Genomic DNA, 18,710 nt, shown 5'->3' on the forward strand with positions numbered 1-18,710 from the left:
ATTCAGTAAAATTTAAAATATCCTAGTTATCATTTTTTGATTACAAAAAAAATAAATTAGACTAGATTAGACGGAACGTTTAAAATTATGGAATTCAAAAAATATCTAATAATATTTTTAAAAAATAAAAAAATAAAAATAAGAAAAGATTAAATAATTGGAAAAATCAAAACATAATTTATTTATCTTTCATCATTTACAATATTGCTATTTTCGAACATCTAACGAATATACGTTAATGGATAATATATAATAATCTGACATTGTTATAAAATATTGTTGTTAATAAGATTTAAGATTTCAATATTATTATAAAAGCAATTTAAGAATAAATACAGTTTTATTCTTTGTTTTACGCGATAAATTTTGTTTTTAGCCAATTAGAAATTTGCTAGAAACTGTAGGTTAATACTGCTAGATTTATTATATAGTTACTACTCAAACAAGTATCACCCATACTAATAACATTATTACACTTGCTAATAATACCCAAAATTTCTAGTCAATTACCTACTAATTTTTTATTTGTTTTTTACTTTGGAATCTGTTATTATATCAAACATATGTATATATTTTTAGCTATAAAGATTTGATTATTCTAACAAAAAAACTCTTTGAGAATTATACTTGATTAAATCTTGATAATAATATGTAGCACTTTGTATTTGTACGTCTCTGTAATTTAGATAATTTTTCGATTCTCTACAGCCACAAATAATAGCGATGGCGGGAGCGATGCCAAAACTACCTATTATCGCCGCAATTCCACCAGTTGGTACGGTCGAAGCTGAGGCTCTTCCATCATCAAAAGTAACGGCTAATTCAATATCGTCAAAGGCTGGCTTGCCACCTTTCATCGCGATGCCGCAATCATCAGCAAAACTGACGAACAGAATCAGTGGTAGCAGCACTCTGTTACAGGACTCGGATAACGAAGTATCAAAAGATGATTTCACACAGGTATAAATGTATTTAATAACAATAACTTTATTAAAACTTTATATTATAAATATATATTATTTAATATTCTTATCTTGTTTATTATTATGCAGCAGTTACTAAAATAAATTACGACAATTTTAAATTATGTATATCTTGTCGAAAACTTTGACCCTTATGAGTAATTCAATAAAATGTTGTAATGTATTTTAAGTCATATGAGTATTTAGAAACATACTTGAAGATTATGAGTTTAAATATTATTACTATTTTTGTACAGCTACCTTTGCCGAGCGACGAGATGGCTGCTTCAGTGAACGAAATGACACTGCTCTCATTGCACCCTCTTTCTGCAACTGATACTAGCCTTCAACAAAACGAGAAACGGCAATCTGTACAACTACCCAGCAGTTTACCTTCCTTGGCCCCCATCCAAGGGATGGAAACTTCATTAAAGGCTCTCGCAGAAGCAAGTAATATTACTCTAGAAGCTTTGGAAGCAGCAATTCTTCTGAGACAGCAACAACTTCTTAAAAAACAACAGGGACTTACTAGTACTACCAGTACCACCACAACATCCACACTTCCACCTCTTAAAAGGTAAATTATTTGTAATTAATACTTTCAATTTTCTTATTTAATAAATTCTATAAGCAAGAATGTAATTAATTTGAAAAAAAAATACAGGTTTTTATTTTATAAAAAATAAAATATGTTTTGCGTATAAAGTACACAGAATGAACGATTTTGCTACAAAAAAATCAAAATTTTCTGGACACAGATCTGAAAATAATTTTGTTGAACTATCAAAATAACTTTATTGAACATTAAAACTAGTTAAAATATCAAAATTTTGTGCATGATTACGATATTTTTTAAATTTACTTATTTTGAATATATTTTGACATTTCAACAAAATTATTTTCAAATCCATATTCAACAAAATTTTAGATCTTTTAGCAGAATCGTATATGGTCATGTATATGGTCATTGAGAAGAAAACTTGAACTTTTCTATTTACAGTAAATACAATTCTGGAGCTACCAAAGTGATGAATGCGCCGCGGGAATACTATCCCGTTGGTTACGACAAAAATTTTGACGATAATTTCGCGAGTCGCGTCGATCTGCCAGATACGAGCTTTTATTGTGGCGATCAAAAGCATTTCCCGGGTCTTTATGCCGACGAAGACTTGGGATGTATGGTGAGACTTTTAAAAGCTACATTACATTAAAGCAATCGCTTAAAAAAGAACTTAATTAATTTTATTTAATACTTATTATTTAATACTGTTTCGAAAATTCTTAAAATCAATTTTTGTGTGATTAGGTTTTCCATGTTTGCGCACTAACAGACGATGGTCTAATTATGAAGAGTTTCCTATGTCCAGAATCAACGTTGTTCGATCAAACTATTTTAAAATGCAACTGGTGGTTCTATGTAGATTGTAAATCTTCAAAGAACTTGTACGACAGTAATATACCCATCAGCAAGAGCTACCAGCTGATGAAAGCCTTGGCGTTTTTCTCAGCGTACAAAAATCACGATAACAGTACAAACAATGCAGAAGAAAGCGAAGATAATTCTTGAACCAGCAGCAGATTAATCAAAAATTTATAAAGTTAATCAAAGATTTATAAGCTCAATATTCAATATCTGGGAATCATCTTGTTTCCATGATACAACGTCTCATCTAGTTTAAAAAACTTTTTTATTTGTATATACATATAATTTATTTTGTTAATAGAGAATGTAGTAAATAGGTTTATATTTTAGAGAGAATGTAAATAGTACACGTTCCTCGTTCATTGTTGAATAATAATATACAATATGTTTTTATATAAAATTTCTTGTACTAAATCAAAGTATTGAAATAAAAAAGAAGCAGAGAAATAGAAGGTAAGTGAACAACAAGAAATTGAAAAAGCGTAATATTTATTAATGCTTAATATATTTATGATTATGCGAGAACAGTGCAGATTTAATTGCTGCGTCAGATCATTACAATAAACCGGCAATTGCACAATAACCGCAATATGCGATCTCAGTCTCTTCTGTTTCTTTATCAAATATCTTGTTTATATAAAATTATTGACGAAATCATGAGTTTCATATTAAATTGCTCTGCAGCATGCATATCTACATCTCTATACTTAAAAAACGTACAAAAGTTTCATCTATTAATTATTAAAAATTATTTATACCAATAGGCGACAAAAATAGAGTTTTAATTGGCAATAGATACTAACAGGCAATATATACTAAAGGCAGTTTTATTTATTAAAAAGTCATAATGACCATAATTGTCGGGAGGATTTCTATTCAAAATCCTGCTTGCCTCGAGAACACGATAGACAGCAAGACTCTTTATAAAATTGATAAGAGCATAGCCGTGCTTGCGTGACTAAATTGCAGTTAGCCATTTTGTCTTTGCAAACAGGATTATCTTCGACACCTAAAATAAATAAAATGTTAATATGATACATAAAAATACTATTTATAAATATATAATTTTTTATGTAAAGGATAACTTTGTATATGAAAAGAATACGTTTTGGCTTTTGGTAGAAAAATCTTTAAAAATTTAAATAGATATATAGTTCTGAAAATAATTTTGTTGGATTATCGAAATAATTACGTACAAAACTCAACCATGAGCAATGCTGCAAAAAGTTTTGACATTCTAACAACTAGTTCAAGCACCTTATATAATTATTTTGATGATACAACAAAGTCATCTTTAAATCTGCATTTATATATGTATATATAATAGCTAAATTTTTGGATATTCAGTAAAACGTTCCGCGTTAGACTTTACAGAAATTGTAAAATATTAACAACATAAATTTAACAACGTATAATATTTATTAAATTTTCGATACTTCAAGCTTAAAAATTCGCTTAACCATTCGTTATCTCAGGATCGTCTTGAACTTGAAGAATCTTGTGAGAATTTTCAGATGCATGTAAATCGTCTCTGCAAGGATAATCATTGCATATTCTTCGAGATACTGGTCGATTCTCCTCTCGGCAGTGAAGCTGATATGATTCAGGTAATTGACCATCTGAATTCAGACAACGGGTTTCGCGTTTCTGAATGCCTTTACCGCAAGATCGCGAACACTGCAAATTGATTTTTTAAAGTAAGTATAATTTATTTAAGTTCTATGTAGTCTTTGAAATTTTAATTTTAAGATTTTAATATAACAAAATAAATATTTACCGGCGTCCAATCTGATGTAAACCAATCAGAGGTGCAGGTACGCTCTCTGCATGATTTTCTACTCTCCGGTTTGTTCGCAGGACAATTCATGTCTAAGACAACACGTAGAGAACCTCGAAGAGTTGTAACACATACAACGTCTCTTACTTGCTCACCTACATCACAACTTGAAGAACACTATAAAAATATAAAATTATTTTCGACACATATTAATAATTAAAATAAAAATATTATTACATTGAGATAATTTTATACATAGTAGAGCAAATATAATTATAAATATCTTTTCGAATTTTCATAATAATACGTAACATATGTAATATATATACACACAACACACATATCAATACATAAACTTATAATCTTTGTGATACTACTACTTTTTATTTTAATATTTAAAATTTTTATAAATTTTTATATAGATAATTTAATACAGATAATTAATTATTTAAGCTTGACCTCCGTCCACGGCCCTGTGAACCACTGACCGCTGCAAGTTCTGTTACTTAAACAATCTCTGGAAGTCTCAGGTTGACTCGATTCATCGCAATGTTCTTCGTTAGAGCTTGTTTCGCAAAGAATTCTCCTAGTTTGAACACCAGTTCCACACTCTGCCGAACACTACAGTCGATAATTATAAATTGTTGATAAAATCAATATGAAAATTTTTTAATTTCCATAATTTTAAATGTAATATTTTAGATAATATAATAACTTGAAAATTATAATTATCATATATTTTTTGTCAGTGCCTTTATTAATAAATTATTATTATAAAAAATAAATTAATTATATAATTATTTTTATTAGAACGATTTTTTTCTTATTGAGTTTGCAAGTAATAAAGGTTCACCTGTTCAGACCACTCAGTGAATAACCACTGCGGACTCTGAAACTTCGCAGAAACAACATTTAATGGCGTTGATTTCACTGGACATGATCCTGAGTCGCATGTTTCATTTGCCTCAGGTTTTTCTGAGAGATCACATGGAGTATCTTCAGTAGCACAAGTTACAACCCTCGTTCTTTTTCCTAAGCCACAGGACACGGAACACTTTATAACAAATAAAATAAAAAATTACAATCGTTTAAATAATTATTGAAAATTGAAGTGATCGAAATATTTATACATTAATAATTGCTAACAGAACAATTAAAAAAATTTTGTTTAGAAACTATTTTTTATCAGCGGAAATCCATTTAAAGACATTCAATTGATATCATTTGAAATGTTTTCGGTCAAAATTTATGGCAATTAGGAGTGAGCTGTTTTATTCAACATAATATCGCTCTGTTAATGAAATTTACTAAATATCAAATTTTATTTGACATATCGTATATTTTATTTCTTTACCTCTTTTATATACAACAAATTAATATTAAATTGATTAATTTTAAGTATATGTGTGTCTGCGTGAACAAAATTATTACCTGAGACCAAACACCCACGGTCCATCGTGAAGTCAATGATTGAGGAGACGTCTGCGTCGACGTTTTCTTAATCTCCTCGCACGCTGGCATTTCGCACACTTCGCTTATCGGAAGATTTCTCGGTTCTGTGCAGGCACCATCGGCAATTCTCATCGTTAACGACGTTTTTACTTCCTGTACACACTCAAGTTCCCGTATACGAACCCCAGTACCGCAAGAAGTAGAACAGTCACTCCATGGTCCGCCTCGCCACCTTCGAAAATACAGTTTTTAATGTTTCTATTTTTAAAAGATATAGAAAAAAATATAAAAATATTTTAAAATAATCAGATTTGTGCAACATTAGAAAACATATTTATTTATTTGTTAATAGCAATAACATTTTAATATACATGTAATATAAACGTACGTAACTATACATTCGATATGAGAATTATATTTTTTCATACGGAATATAAATTAAAATCAAGTTTACCTGGGAGGACATGGCATGGTATTACATCTGAGATGAATTTCGTGCAACTTTTCTATTCCATGGCATCTCTTTTCCGGTACTGGCTGCTGCGTGTGCTCTTTGATACACACGTGTTTGAGTACCTGTACACCTTATATAACATACAGAAACTCTTTGTACTCGCAGATCCCCACATAATTTATTATAAAACAAACTAATTATCAATTAATTCTCATTTACCTCCACCACATGATTTGCTACATTCCCCGTGACCAACTGCTTTCCAGATAAATTTTCTTTTCCTATAACGTCGTGGTGAATACGGTGGCGATGTTACATTACTTATCGCTGGTCCATTCTCGAATCTAAAATTAGATTCTTTGTGATTATTTAACTGCTACAGATATGAAATTGTAAACATGGTGCTTATCATCAAAAGATAGATTATACCTGCACGGTAAAAAAACATTGTTTATTTGTATTGGAAATGGTCGGCTTAAATTTTTATTAATCGTTTGTGTTGAACTTTTTAACATATTTGAGTGTTAATTTAACGTAATATGAATATGTTATTTAAAGACTTTGTGTTGATATTCAACATTTCTTAAAATAGCATAACTTATGAATAAGTAAACAAATAATATAAAAATAAAACATGTTTTATATGTTTTAAAACATAAATTTTAAGATAAATAAATGGAATATGTGTTACACTTTAACATATTATAAATGTTAATTATATTAAAAAATATGTACTTTGACAATTGGTTTATAAATTCTGTCAGCATTATCCTTTTGGAATCATTTTTTATACTCAATATTTGCTGTTTTTTAAGTAGACCATTTGGTATATGTGTTATATTTGGTATAAATTATCCAACAATATATTGAGGAGAAAGTGGTATTATAGCTAATGTGTAGCCATAATAAATATCTCTTAATACCTCCGTAATTAAGTGGCAAATTCTAGCAATTACTAGAGTAATGTAAATTAGTCTAGCGATTACTTATGGAATTGTTTATTCAGTAGCTGGCCGTTACACCATGACGCTAATATACTAATAATCAATAGCCAGCATTTATTATGACGCATTTTTTACTTTCAAGTATTTCGAAACATTTCTGAGATACATTTTAATATTTAATTACACCTACTTTCTTATTTTTTTAAACTTGAGTGTATTACAAGAATATATGTATTTTTAAGTGCACTATTTGCTACTTAACATTTTATTTGACTGTATATATTTTAAATTATGCAAATTTAAACAATAGTGTAGCATTTTGCTAATAGGGCCCTTTATGGTATTAATTACTCACGGCCTCTTTTTTTAAAATAATTATTTGATAATCGATTGTAATTCTATTGTTACTCTATACTTTATATTATGTGTACTATTTTTAATGCTGAACAGCTATATGCAGTTGTGTGAATGTATATACATTTATTTGTATACATTTTAAAATGTTTTACTTTTTTGTAATGTTTTACTTTTTTATTTGTAACCTAATAAATTTTCTAAACAAAACTAATTTTGAAGGCTATTTGGAACGTCACATTATCACCCATATTTTTCTTCGAGTCATTATACAATGTCATCACATTTTATTAATAGTGTCTTAAATAATAAATATTTTGTAACTTTAAATCCAGAATCGATTCAATAACATTTTAACAAATGTAATTGTCAAGTTTTAAACTTAAATATTGATTATTAATAAAGTTATTTTAAAATGTAAAATGTAACTGGATTGTGCCATAATAATACCTTCTCCTCTATTTTATTTTCAGATAAATTAAATATATAATTTATAAAATATATAATTTATAAAAAAAAAATGTCCTACCTTCTATTTTGTAAACTATGCTCAACGCCTCTATTGGAAACTATAATCATATAATTTTTAATTTTTAATAATTTGTTATGTATGTTTAACATGCAATATTTATCATTTTAAATAAGTAACTTTATAACGTCAATTTTTGTCTGTTTATCAAATTGTCTTTTTAAGTAAAGTGAGTCTAAAAATTATATAAATAAAATAGTAAACAATAATTTTTTATCTGCTACAAGAAATATTTAAAAATCGGCAAACTTAAATTAAACATATTTTAAATTATTATAATTTTTCGAATATATGCTGTTATAATAAAATAATACCTGCGTTATGCGGGAAATGATTGCTTCTCGATAAATTTGTATTTCCAGGAATCCGATATCGATAAACAATACCAGGATTTGGTTCTTGATATAAAACCTATGAAATGACAAAAATTAGATTATATTATTTTACATAAATCTTAATTATTTTTAATTAAAATATATTTTAAAGTAATTTCTTAATTATTAAATTATGATTAAATGCTTTGTAATTATTGAATTTTAGTATTATAACTGAAAGTGAAAGAGTACGCAATTTAACATTATTAAACATAGGAACCTATACGACTTATGACGATTGTACGGGAAATCAGCAGTGAAAGGGTTAAATGGAACTCGGTTGAACTCATTAACGCCCACGATTGCTAGCATGCAACAATTGCTATTCTAAGCCCCCATTGTTACGGTTGCGTTATAACAATACCCATAATTTAGTTGAAGAATACAAAATATTTTATAAGATATGGAGCATATAATATATAATATATAATATTTGAATATTTTTGTTGTATAAGTATCACTTTTATAAACTTTGTTGTATGCAAATAATTGTCAAAATTATATTATTTAGATTAACGTTTATCATATTACTTTACCATGATATCTATAGGTTCCTGTAATGGACCTGCAGCAGAAAAGCTTTCCAAATTCTGAGGACTTTGACGACGGTAAACGAATGTAGTTCCGGCTCCTTTATATTCGCCAGACCAATTGATAAAATTGTTCCCGTTTAATAAATAACTGCCATCTTGCAATCTAATTGCTGCAAATTTATTATTATATCCTATTATTATTATATCCTATTATATATTTCTTACAAATACAATAAAATGATTATTAAATTTTCTTGAGACTTCCACAGGTACTTTCTATATAAAGATTATGCGTTTCGCGGGTTTCTTCCGTGTCCAAATCCATTCTTGGAATGCCAATGTTTCATGAACCTTGCAGTCCACTTCATCAAGGCGAGGAACAACCTGATACTATATCAGGTTGTTCTCGCCCTGATGAAGTGGACTGCAAGATTCACGAAACGTTGGCATTCCAAGAATGAATCTGAACACGGAGAAAACTGCAAAACGCATAATCTTTATTATTTAAATTTGTTTAAAAAAATAGTCATTGTTACAAATTATCTTTGTAAAGTAAATATGTATCTAGCGAGAATATATTGTAGTCATTATATATATATTTAAACAAATATATTTATTACAAATATATCTATGTATATCAGAAATATTGGTTTAATTAAAAATGAAAGAAAACTATGACGACCGCATTTATTTGCGAGTGAACTACTTATTCTTATACATAGAGCGACGATGCTCTTCGACACGTCGATTGACACGGATCACGCTAAAGCTGGCAATCATGATCGTTTAAACGAGACATGGGCGCACAATAGCAGTCGTTTATGAACTAGTTTGCAATCACACGCGATTTATGTAATCCATATGGCACGGGCCGGTGCATCTAATTAAGTGGGCGATCCTCGTTCCATCTACAGTCTCGCAAAAGATTAGATTACATTATGTTACAAACATATTTCGCAAGAAACAAATGCATTAAAGCTGACAGAAATGCATTCTGCAGAGGTGAGGAATTTACCTTCTAATTTTTAAATTAATCTTACTAAATTATCTTATTAACTAATATCTTACGCCTTTTTAGACGCGCTCTCATTAGCTCTGTTTTATATTATCTTTGTTTGTATTTTAAAGTTTGAAAGAGTGTGTCATTTTAATTATTATTGCTTTCTAAATTAATTTAAATACAATTCCTTTATAAACATTCTTTTAATATTTCCTTAATTGCTATCATTCTCTTATAAAAATTCTAATTTATTAGATACATTATATATTATATATAATAATATATAATATAAAAGCGTGCCTGGCAAAACATTGTAAGAACCAAAATTGTGAAAATGCATTCTTATTGTATCAAAGTTGTAAGTGCTGTTCTGTCACATATTAATACTCGTATTTGATGGAAAGTGCTAATACAAGCAACGAAAAAAATGAGTAGGTAGTATAACTTAAGAAGTTGTAATTGCCCATTGTGCAATTTGTATTTTTACTTGGATTTGCAACGTTTTGAAATGTTAACAATTTTAATACAATATTTTTAAAAATTAAAATTACTTAATTATAAATTTTTACGAAGATTGATTGCTCATCTTTAGTTATGATATCTTTTTGTAGAGAATTTTTAAAGTAACAGTTTTTAAGAAAATAAGTTTAAGAAAATAAGTTTTTTCTTTTTCCTGAAAAAAATGCATTTATAATGCTTCAAATTGTTTCATATGATATAATAACATACGTATATGTATACATATATATGTATATATGTATATTAATTAACCTTTATAATATTATGTTTATTTATGTTTTTATGTTTTCTGAATTCTTAAAGATTAGATGGTTTTCATTTTATGAGAAGTAAGTTCTTATTGATTTCTTTCGAATCATTCATCTTCACAGATTAAGTGAGGATAATGGGAGACACGATCATATCGGCGATAATGAAAGTTCCGACAGTATTGTTAATGATCGCAACTAATCACACTGCTAGCGATTCATTTGCTTATCGATGACGCCATCATTGCATAGGTACACTGATTACGATCTGTTATTCGCATCCTGTGAAAGGTAATCATTACATTGCTTCTGGCGAGCGATGAATGAATTCGAAAGGCATCGCAGGCGACACAATGATGATTACCTTCACACCTTTGAAACTCAATTTCTAATCAAATTTCAAATAGTATATCATCACTAAATTTGTTAAAAAATAACGTTTTAAACACTACTTTAAATATTTATAGTTTTAAAATTATTTGATGCTGTAAACATTTTGAAAATTTTATTATATATTCAATTATATTTTTTTGTCACTATTGTTACTATCAGCTATTGTTACTATCAGTATTATTTAATAATTTTAATTTTTTAAATCTTTTGATTTAAAAAACTGCTAAAATATATATTTTCTAAATTAATTAATAAAAAGAATAGCTTACAATTAATTATATGCCATTGCAAATATTGTGCAGTTTTCAATATAATATTCTATTAATATCATAATTTAATATTTTTTAAAAGCAATCTCCAAGAATACAATATAAGTTTTATGTAATAAATTATATATATAAATATATATATATATATATATATATAATGCAAATTTAAAATAACGCTCGTTAAATTGCATAACAATACAAATTATATAAGACATTCTTTAATGCAATAATCTTCAAAAAACGCGGTATTCTCCAAAGAAGAAAAAATCAATTGATTTTCATAAAATCATAAATCATAACTATTAATTATGAAATTTTTAATACATTTTGTTTTATAATAGAAAATTACTATCTTAGACCCGGTTTTTCATTATCTGATTAACTTGTGGTTAGGTTTAACCTGATGTTTTATCCAATAAACTTCATCTATAATGATGTCATGAATGAAGCCCATTGAACGAAACGTCAGGTTAAGCTTAACCACATGTTAATCAGATAATGAAAAATCGGGCCTTAATAAATTAAAAAAAACTAATGTCTGATGCACATAACTATATTTAGATAATTAAACGGACGTCGCTGTTTTAATAATTGAAATTGTTTCTAATAAATCTTAAATCTTTTTGACTTTTTTGTTAATTTGTCATTTGATGTTATACAAGCCTTAGTAAAATAATATCATAGTTTTATTGAAATAAATAACGTTTTTATTTTCTTAAATCACGTCATTTTTTATCTCGCAGAATGCCTGCCGTAATTTAATTTTTGCAATGTAATAATTTACGGGACGACGATGATCTTAATCGTCGGGTGCGGTTGCTATTTAACGACCACGCTGTATAACGAGTTACCGTAAACTGTGCATAAACAGTGAGAATTCATGGTAGGTAGAAATGCATTCCTTGCAACCGGTTGCCTGTGATTTCCACGAAATCCAAAGCAATACCGCTGAATTATTCCTGGCGCCAATCGTGCAATTAATATTAGCATTGATAGTATCTATAAACGCCAGTAAAAAGAATTAGTTAGTCACGTCCTGATCATGTAATGTTCAATTTACATTGCAAAATACACAAAGTTGCATATATGCATCGACATCAATTTATGTTTTGTAATAAAGTAATTATTGTCAGCTTCCGTTGCATATTTTTTGTATAATAAAAATTTTATACCTTTTTACAATATGTCACGGCTTTACAAAATAGAAGTATTAGAATACATTAAATAACCATAATCATTAAAAATATAATACTTCAAAACACAAAATACATATATTATGTATATTATGTTATATACTTATAATCCCATTTACATAAATGCGAATCTTACGCATTTAACTTGCACTTGTACTGTGCAAGGTTTAACTAATAATAAAAGTTCAGAAATAGTTCAGCTATCTTAATTTATCTTCATCAATAGTCATAAATTCCCATTTTTCTTACCAAGATAATTTTGCGTGCGACGGAGTTCGGTCACGTTCAGTGCCAAAGCGCCACGTGGGACCACTGCCACCAAATTATAACCCGGTTCCAAAGTCGGTTCCGTGAAAATTCCATCTATCAGATGACCATTGCCAAATCTTACGCCACCACACTAAAACAGTATAACATGTGCTATACTAGTCAAGAAATTTATATAAGAGATGATAAATCATGCGACTTCATTCAAGTTTAAAATCTCAATCAATGTTTAAAATCAATGATACGAGCGGTCCGTTGAACAGATTGTAGATGATAAATGATTCCTCATGTATTTCCATTTTTTAGGTGTCAAAATAGAATCAGAATAAAAATTACTGATGCTAATCATAAAATGAATTAATAGGAAGCGACACACCCGCTTTAGCTGATGCAGGTGAGCAATTTACGCTTGTATGCATGATAAAAATTCTCAATTTCCGGGCGCGTCATTTGCAATACGCTGTCGAAAGTTGCAATACTAAAACTTTGCAAACGATAGAAACGTAGAAACGTTAGAAGTTACAAAATATATTTTTTAGACAACAAAATTCTAATCTCGTATATTTCGATTTACAACGCGGTTATATTTCGTTTTTTTTTTCCTTTCAGCGGAATTATTATCGCAACTTTGGTTAGGCGGTGATATAGAGTGCAAACAAAATGATGACAAATTGTCATCTAAATTTATGCCATGACAGCCATAATTTCAAGTCACCCTTTTTGTTCTCAGGATGAGCATTTTACATTTGCACAGTTATCACACTTACTGTTTTGCTGATGCACAGAAATAAACATCAAGCGTGAATCGTTGGTACTGAAAATTAGCATAAATACGTAAGAACACGGTATAGACGCATGATTCTCATATAAATATATTTTTACACAAAAAATATAACATACATATATAGAAAATTAAGAATACTAATACCAAAAATTAAACTAAAAGAAAATATTGCAGGTGCCATTCTGTGATTAGTTTGACATAAATTATAATACTCACATGATGATATATATTCTTCTAGAACATTTTACATAAAAACACCAAAATAGCTTCAACAAAATTTACTATATTGAGATAATAGTGTTTCTGCTTCCTCGCCAGATCTCTACGTAAGATCATCAAGGTTAATTAAATGATCAAACGGTAGCTTGGAGATGTAAGATGCACGATTCGACATGAATCGCGATCAAAGTATTATCTCGCTGTACGTGCCACGTGGCCCAGTTGCGGCACATGTACATATACATGAGAGAAAAAAAAAGAAGTCTAGCTTAATCTATACTGTGAGCTTCTTCCATCCGCTTACTGATATCTGCAGCAATAAATTATTTCTCTTGCTCCTACGAATCACTCCTGCACTTTGCTATCACTAAGTGACCTCATTAATTTTTTGAAAATATTATCTACATTTCCCAAATTTTCTTCATATTTTAACAAAAGTTTAATAAATATATATAAGAAGTTTTGTTTTGGTGAATGTAAAATACGTAACGCACGTCAAATAGATTGCGATAAGTTAATCAGAATTTCTCGAATTGAAAAATAATAATTTTTAATATGAGAATTAAATATAAGCATTTGGACAAAATGTATAACAAATTAAATAATATAATATTTAATAAATAAAGTGTTTAATAAATTTAATTCCTAAGATTACAACACTTACGGTCTTACAATTACCGTATTTTAATCAAGTTACGATCTATTTCAATCTTTTATACAAATTAATAAGTTTTAAAATGAAATAATTAAAAAAGGACTACAAGCCAAGCAGGATAAATAAGTTTTATTTTATTAATGAATTAAAAGTAATTAATCAAAATTCTTAAGAACATCAGTTTAATTCACTCGAGTTTCTTTAACATTCTGTATCTCTCTGCTTGATATATGAAATACAACATAATTCGTCATTTTACACATCGGGGATTATTCTGAAAGAATGACGGTGCTCGATTGAGGCTGACCGTTCATTTTCAACCAGGTTTAATCGGTGAACTGCACATCAAGCCGCGCCCAAACTGACACTCCTCTCTCCAATTGGATTAACTCGGGATGAATGTCAACTTGCTTGTCGTTTGTATACGCGAGATCGCACGATGTTAATTGTATGAATATCGCATGAGTGAATTTATAAATCGGCGGCGAACAATGAATGCACAGTGGCGTAGAAAGTTCAATGTTCAGAACGTAACAGCAGATGATTTTATTTTTCCCACTAAAAGAACAATATAAAAAAATGAATATAAATATCCTACTAATTTCAAATCTGAATATAACTGTATATAAAAAAAAACAAAGATAAAGTAATTTTTTAAATCAAGAGGAGAGATTTTAATAGCTCTTTTTATGATCAATTTATGTAAAATTTTTATTTTTACAAATATTATAAACAAAATATAATCTAATTATAAGTGTTATTGATAATTTTTAATTTTGTTCTCTTTTTCAAAAAATAATATTCCTTTAGCAAAAGTACATTAAACTTTTACATATAATCATTTCTAAAGAAGATATCTTATAATCATTTAACAAATAATCCAAATATTTAAAAATAGCAATATTAGATTTAATTTTAACATTATTAGATCTAATTAAATCCAATTTTTTTTAAGTCAAGCAAATAAATGCAATCTATAAATCGAAATTTATTAATCTAAGATCGATTATTATTTTCAAACGTTTTCGCTGATTATAAAAATATCCATTTAATATAACAAAGAAAAAAGATGATTGCGCAAAAGTATTGCATTTAAATAAAACAATTTTAACTAACAACTTATGTAATATCACAAATTATTGAAACACACCGTACAGTGTAAATAATAACAAACGGGCCATAATTCTGTCGAGCCTATATATGTGTAGCTCCTCGTGTAGCACCTCGCCACATTACGTGTTTACGTAGCGATAAAATACGAGCGTGTGTACACTTTGCATATCACTTAGTAACGCATGAACGCACGATTAAGAGAGAACCATTTTCTTTGTGAACGGCTAAATAATTTCTCTGGTTCTTCGAAATTACGTCGCAACATTATGTCGCGCACACGTCGTCCCAGTCACCTAATTAACCAACTCGCGTGCTATAATTCTCGTATTTGATCAACTCAACGTTTTATTAATTGAGACAGTACACTAAAAAAAATGATCTGATTAAATTAAATAGTATTTCTGGAAAATGGACCAATCAGAATTTTCTGGTTAAATCTACTAGAATTTTAGTTGAGATAACCAGAATGCTGATTGATATAATTGTTCTGCTAAAAATAAGAATTCTAGTAGATTTTATCATTTACAGTAATACTGTATCAATCAGAATTCTGTTATCTCAATTAGAATTCCAATAAATTTAACCAGAAAATTCTGATTTGTCCATTTTCAACCAGAAATTTTTTTCAGTGTAAATAAAAACACAATTAATATAATTCTATGTTACTTATTATTTATTAAAATATAAAAATAATGTGTACTTTGTATTCACATCAGTAAATGTATACATAGCAAGAACAATTTTATTGATGTATCTAAATATTTAGCTAGATCTGAAAATAATTTTGTTGAATTATCAAAATAATTACATAGAAATTTTAAGCATGATGAATACTGTCCCTGATGAGCGTTTACGCTTCTTTTACGTTTCGTTGTTTCAATTTTCCTTCCTAGAAGTTTTATTTATGTTTCTGTTACTGTCCCGTTCGACTTATGTTCTGATTTTTATTTTCATCATGAATTGTAAAAAGTTGACATTCTAGCAATCAATTTAAGCGTCCCACATAATTATTTTGATGGCTCAAAAAAATTATTTTCAGATCTATACCTAGCTAAATTTTAAAATATTTAAAATCGTCCTTTTTGTATAGAAACATGAGTTTGAAGATCTGCATTTTGTCAGATTTCTAAGTTGTGATACATTAAAGCAAGACTAGACAAGAAAACATTAATACCGAGATTTAAACAAAAATAAATGATCAATAAATTTTCTCATTTTGATGGGCCGATATTCTCGCTTCTCAACGTTCTTGAATTTTATTTCGAGACGTTTGAGATTATTGATTACTTATCTTGTTTCATTTATTTAAAACATTTATGTATATAATGAGGCAGAGCAGTTTAATTGCAACCATTATAGATTTATCCAATTTTTTCGAGACAAGACGAGATGAGATGAGGCGAAAAAAAAACAAATGACGTATAATAATTTTGGAAATTATTTTAAATGAGACAAGAAGTTCTGAGACGATATTCCGAGATCCTTGTATCAAAGTGCATCACTATTTCTAAGGTCCATCTTTAACTGCATTATGCGTAATATCACTGGCGAGAGTGAAGTTGAATGAACCTGAGATAGCGTCGCGGCGCGTCTCTCTTTTTACAATAATCCAGATCGGCGTTGTACCGATCGTCTCGCGATGATACCTAGCATCGAATCTCTGCTTAGCGCTTATTTTCGGTGTGTTATTTTCGTGACCACTCAAGCCGTTAAAATCCTCATCGCCCTAAATGCGGCGCATAATGACAAACCTGCTGCGCGATGCACGTCGACGATCTTTTTATAGGCTTGCCATTCGATCAAACATCAAAATTCTTTTAACAAAATGCTTTTTTATATTCTTCTATTTATTAATTTGTACAGATTACTGATGTAATAATAAAACAATTGAAAAAATCATGATACTTCGGTATGTAAGTAAAACACAGTGTATTATAAACCTTATAGCTAAATTTAGATATCACGTTTTAATCTCAACATTATTATTTTAGTAACTATTTTTGAGACATATATAATACAAAATCTTTTGTGTAACATATTTAATTTGCCGTTGCATTTTCTTTTCAAATTAAAGTAAATAATTCTTCGCTATTTTCGTAATGTACTTACGCTACATACTCTTTCGCGAGTGTCACTAAGATTTCAACAAAATGCTTTGAATAATGGAGTTTTCTATTTAGCCTCTTCCCATACCATTAATGAAGATTATAAATTACAAACATTTGTGTCCAATATAAAATCTTATAACAAGGACACAACACAAAAAGACGATAATGAAGAGATTCGTCGGCCGAATGTTTGCTTTCTTAGTACCAGTCAAGTAAATTCGGTTTCACTCTAGATCCGAGAAATCTTATGAGCCATTAAACAAAACGAAGATAAAGACGTCGTCGCGATTTAGGAACAAACACGTTACGAGTTGGGGTCAGCGTAAAACCTTTGGCGCCGCGGTGCTCCCACAATAATGAAGACGAATAGCCCCCACATAAACATGTCAAATACATGCATTTCAAGTGAATAAAAACTGCAATATGACTGGGCATAAAAAATAAAACAATTTTTCATGAGAATTTCTGCTATGCCCTACAAATCTCGCTTATTTGTTATCTTGATATTTCTAACTATTCATTTTCTATTTTTATTTTGCGGTCGTATAGAATAGCGGCACAAAGAAACTATTGATGTCAAAAATTTATGAAATTAATGTCAAGGTTGGAAAATAAAAAATTATTATTACTCTTTAACATTTATTATAAAACTTTTGAACACATTAAAAAGAGGAGGATCTTGCAACTTAAAAAAATTCTTTAATACATATGTGAAAAGAGACAAAAGTTTTTGCGTAAAGAATAAAAACATTAATCATTGCCTTTGAGAGAAGAGTATTTATAGAAGTTATAAAATTTATGGCCGTTCAAAAAAAGATTTTGCAGCAACTGAGGTTCGCTATTCGATTTCGGATCATGTGGCAGGAAGTTGCACATTCTCCTCTGATTATATTATTCTAAAAATATGCATTGTCGACAACACTTAGCCGCAGGAATGCGTTAAGCATGCGTGCGTTAAACGAGACTTCCTAGTCAATATTTAACATACTAGTTACTCAAGCATAATTTACGAATATCGAAACCTGACTGTACGAATATTGGATCATCTGAAAGTTCAGTTAATTCCGACACATCTTTGCGTGTTGCCAGTCATTTACGCAAAAAAAAAAAAAAAAAAAAAAAAAAAAAAAAAAAAAAAAA

General features: G+C 28.8%; 2 protein-coding genes across 4 annotated transcripts in view; one reads left to right on the top strand and one right to left on the bottom strand.

Moving 5' to 3' along the window:
- LOC108752627 (transcription activator MSS11-like) overlaps positions 1-2,644 on the top strand; it is a 15,957-nt gene extending 13,313 nt beyond the window's left edge. The window contains exons 4-7 of one of the 2 annotated variants that reach the window (XM_018493597.1): positions 709-960; positions 1,220-1,539; positions 1,963-2,143; positions 2,269-2,643. In XM_018493597.1, coding sequence (XP_018349099.1) covers positions 709-960; positions 1,220-1,539; positions 1,963-2,143; positions 2,269-2,529 — 1,014 coding nt within the window. In that variant the 3' untranslated portion in view covers positions 2,530-2,643. Of the gene's footprint in view, positions 1-708; positions 961-1,219; positions 1,540-1,962; positions 2,144-2,268 lie in introns of both variants that reach the window. The other variant, XM_018493596.1, reaches the window with a different exon arrangement.
- A 227-nt stretch (positions 2,645-2,871) lies between these two features.
- The window catches only part of LOC108752626 (thrombospondin type-1 domain-containing protein 4-like), a 22,001-nt gene continuing 6,162 nt past the window's right edge, over positions 2,872-18,710 (bottom strand). For both annotated transcript variants that reach the window (XM_018493595.1, XM_018493594.1), the window contains 12 exons: positions 12,674-12,824; positions 8,806-8,972; positions 8,210-8,306; positions 7,896-7,935; positions 6,288-6,412; positions 6,069-6,198; positions 5,594-5,846; positions 5,016-5,216; positions 4,622-4,783; positions 4,163-4,339; positions 3,846-4,062; positions 2,872-3,394 (listed from right to left, as the gene is read on the bottom strand). In XM_018493595.1, the coding sequence (XP_018349097.1) occupies positions 3,258-3,394; positions 3,846-4,062; positions 4,163-4,339; positions 4,622-4,783; positions 5,016-5,216; positions 5,594-5,846; positions 6,069-6,198; positions 6,288-6,412; positions 7,896-7,935; positions 8,210-8,306; positions 8,806-8,972; positions 12,674-12,824 (1,857 nt within the window). In that variant the 3' untranslated portion in view covers positions 2,872-3,257. The remainder of the gene's footprint in view (positions 3,395-3,845; positions 4,063-4,162; positions 4,340-4,621; positions 4,784-5,015; positions 5,217-5,593; positions 5,847-6,068; positions 6,199-6,287; positions 6,413-7,895; positions 7,936-8,209; positions 8,307-8,805; positions 8,973-12,673; positions 12,825-18,710) is intronic.

The sequence above is a fragment of the Trachymyrmex septentrionalis genome, unplaced genomic scaffold, assembly GCF_001594115.1.
Source record: "Trachymyrmex septentrionalis isolate Tsep2-gDNA-1 unplaced genomic scaffold, Tsep1.0 scaffold60, whole genome shotgun sequence".
In the NCBI taxonomy this organism is placed as follows: Eukaryota; Metazoa; Arthropoda; class Insecta; order Hymenoptera; family Formicidae; genus Trachymyrmex; species Trachymyrmex septentrionalis.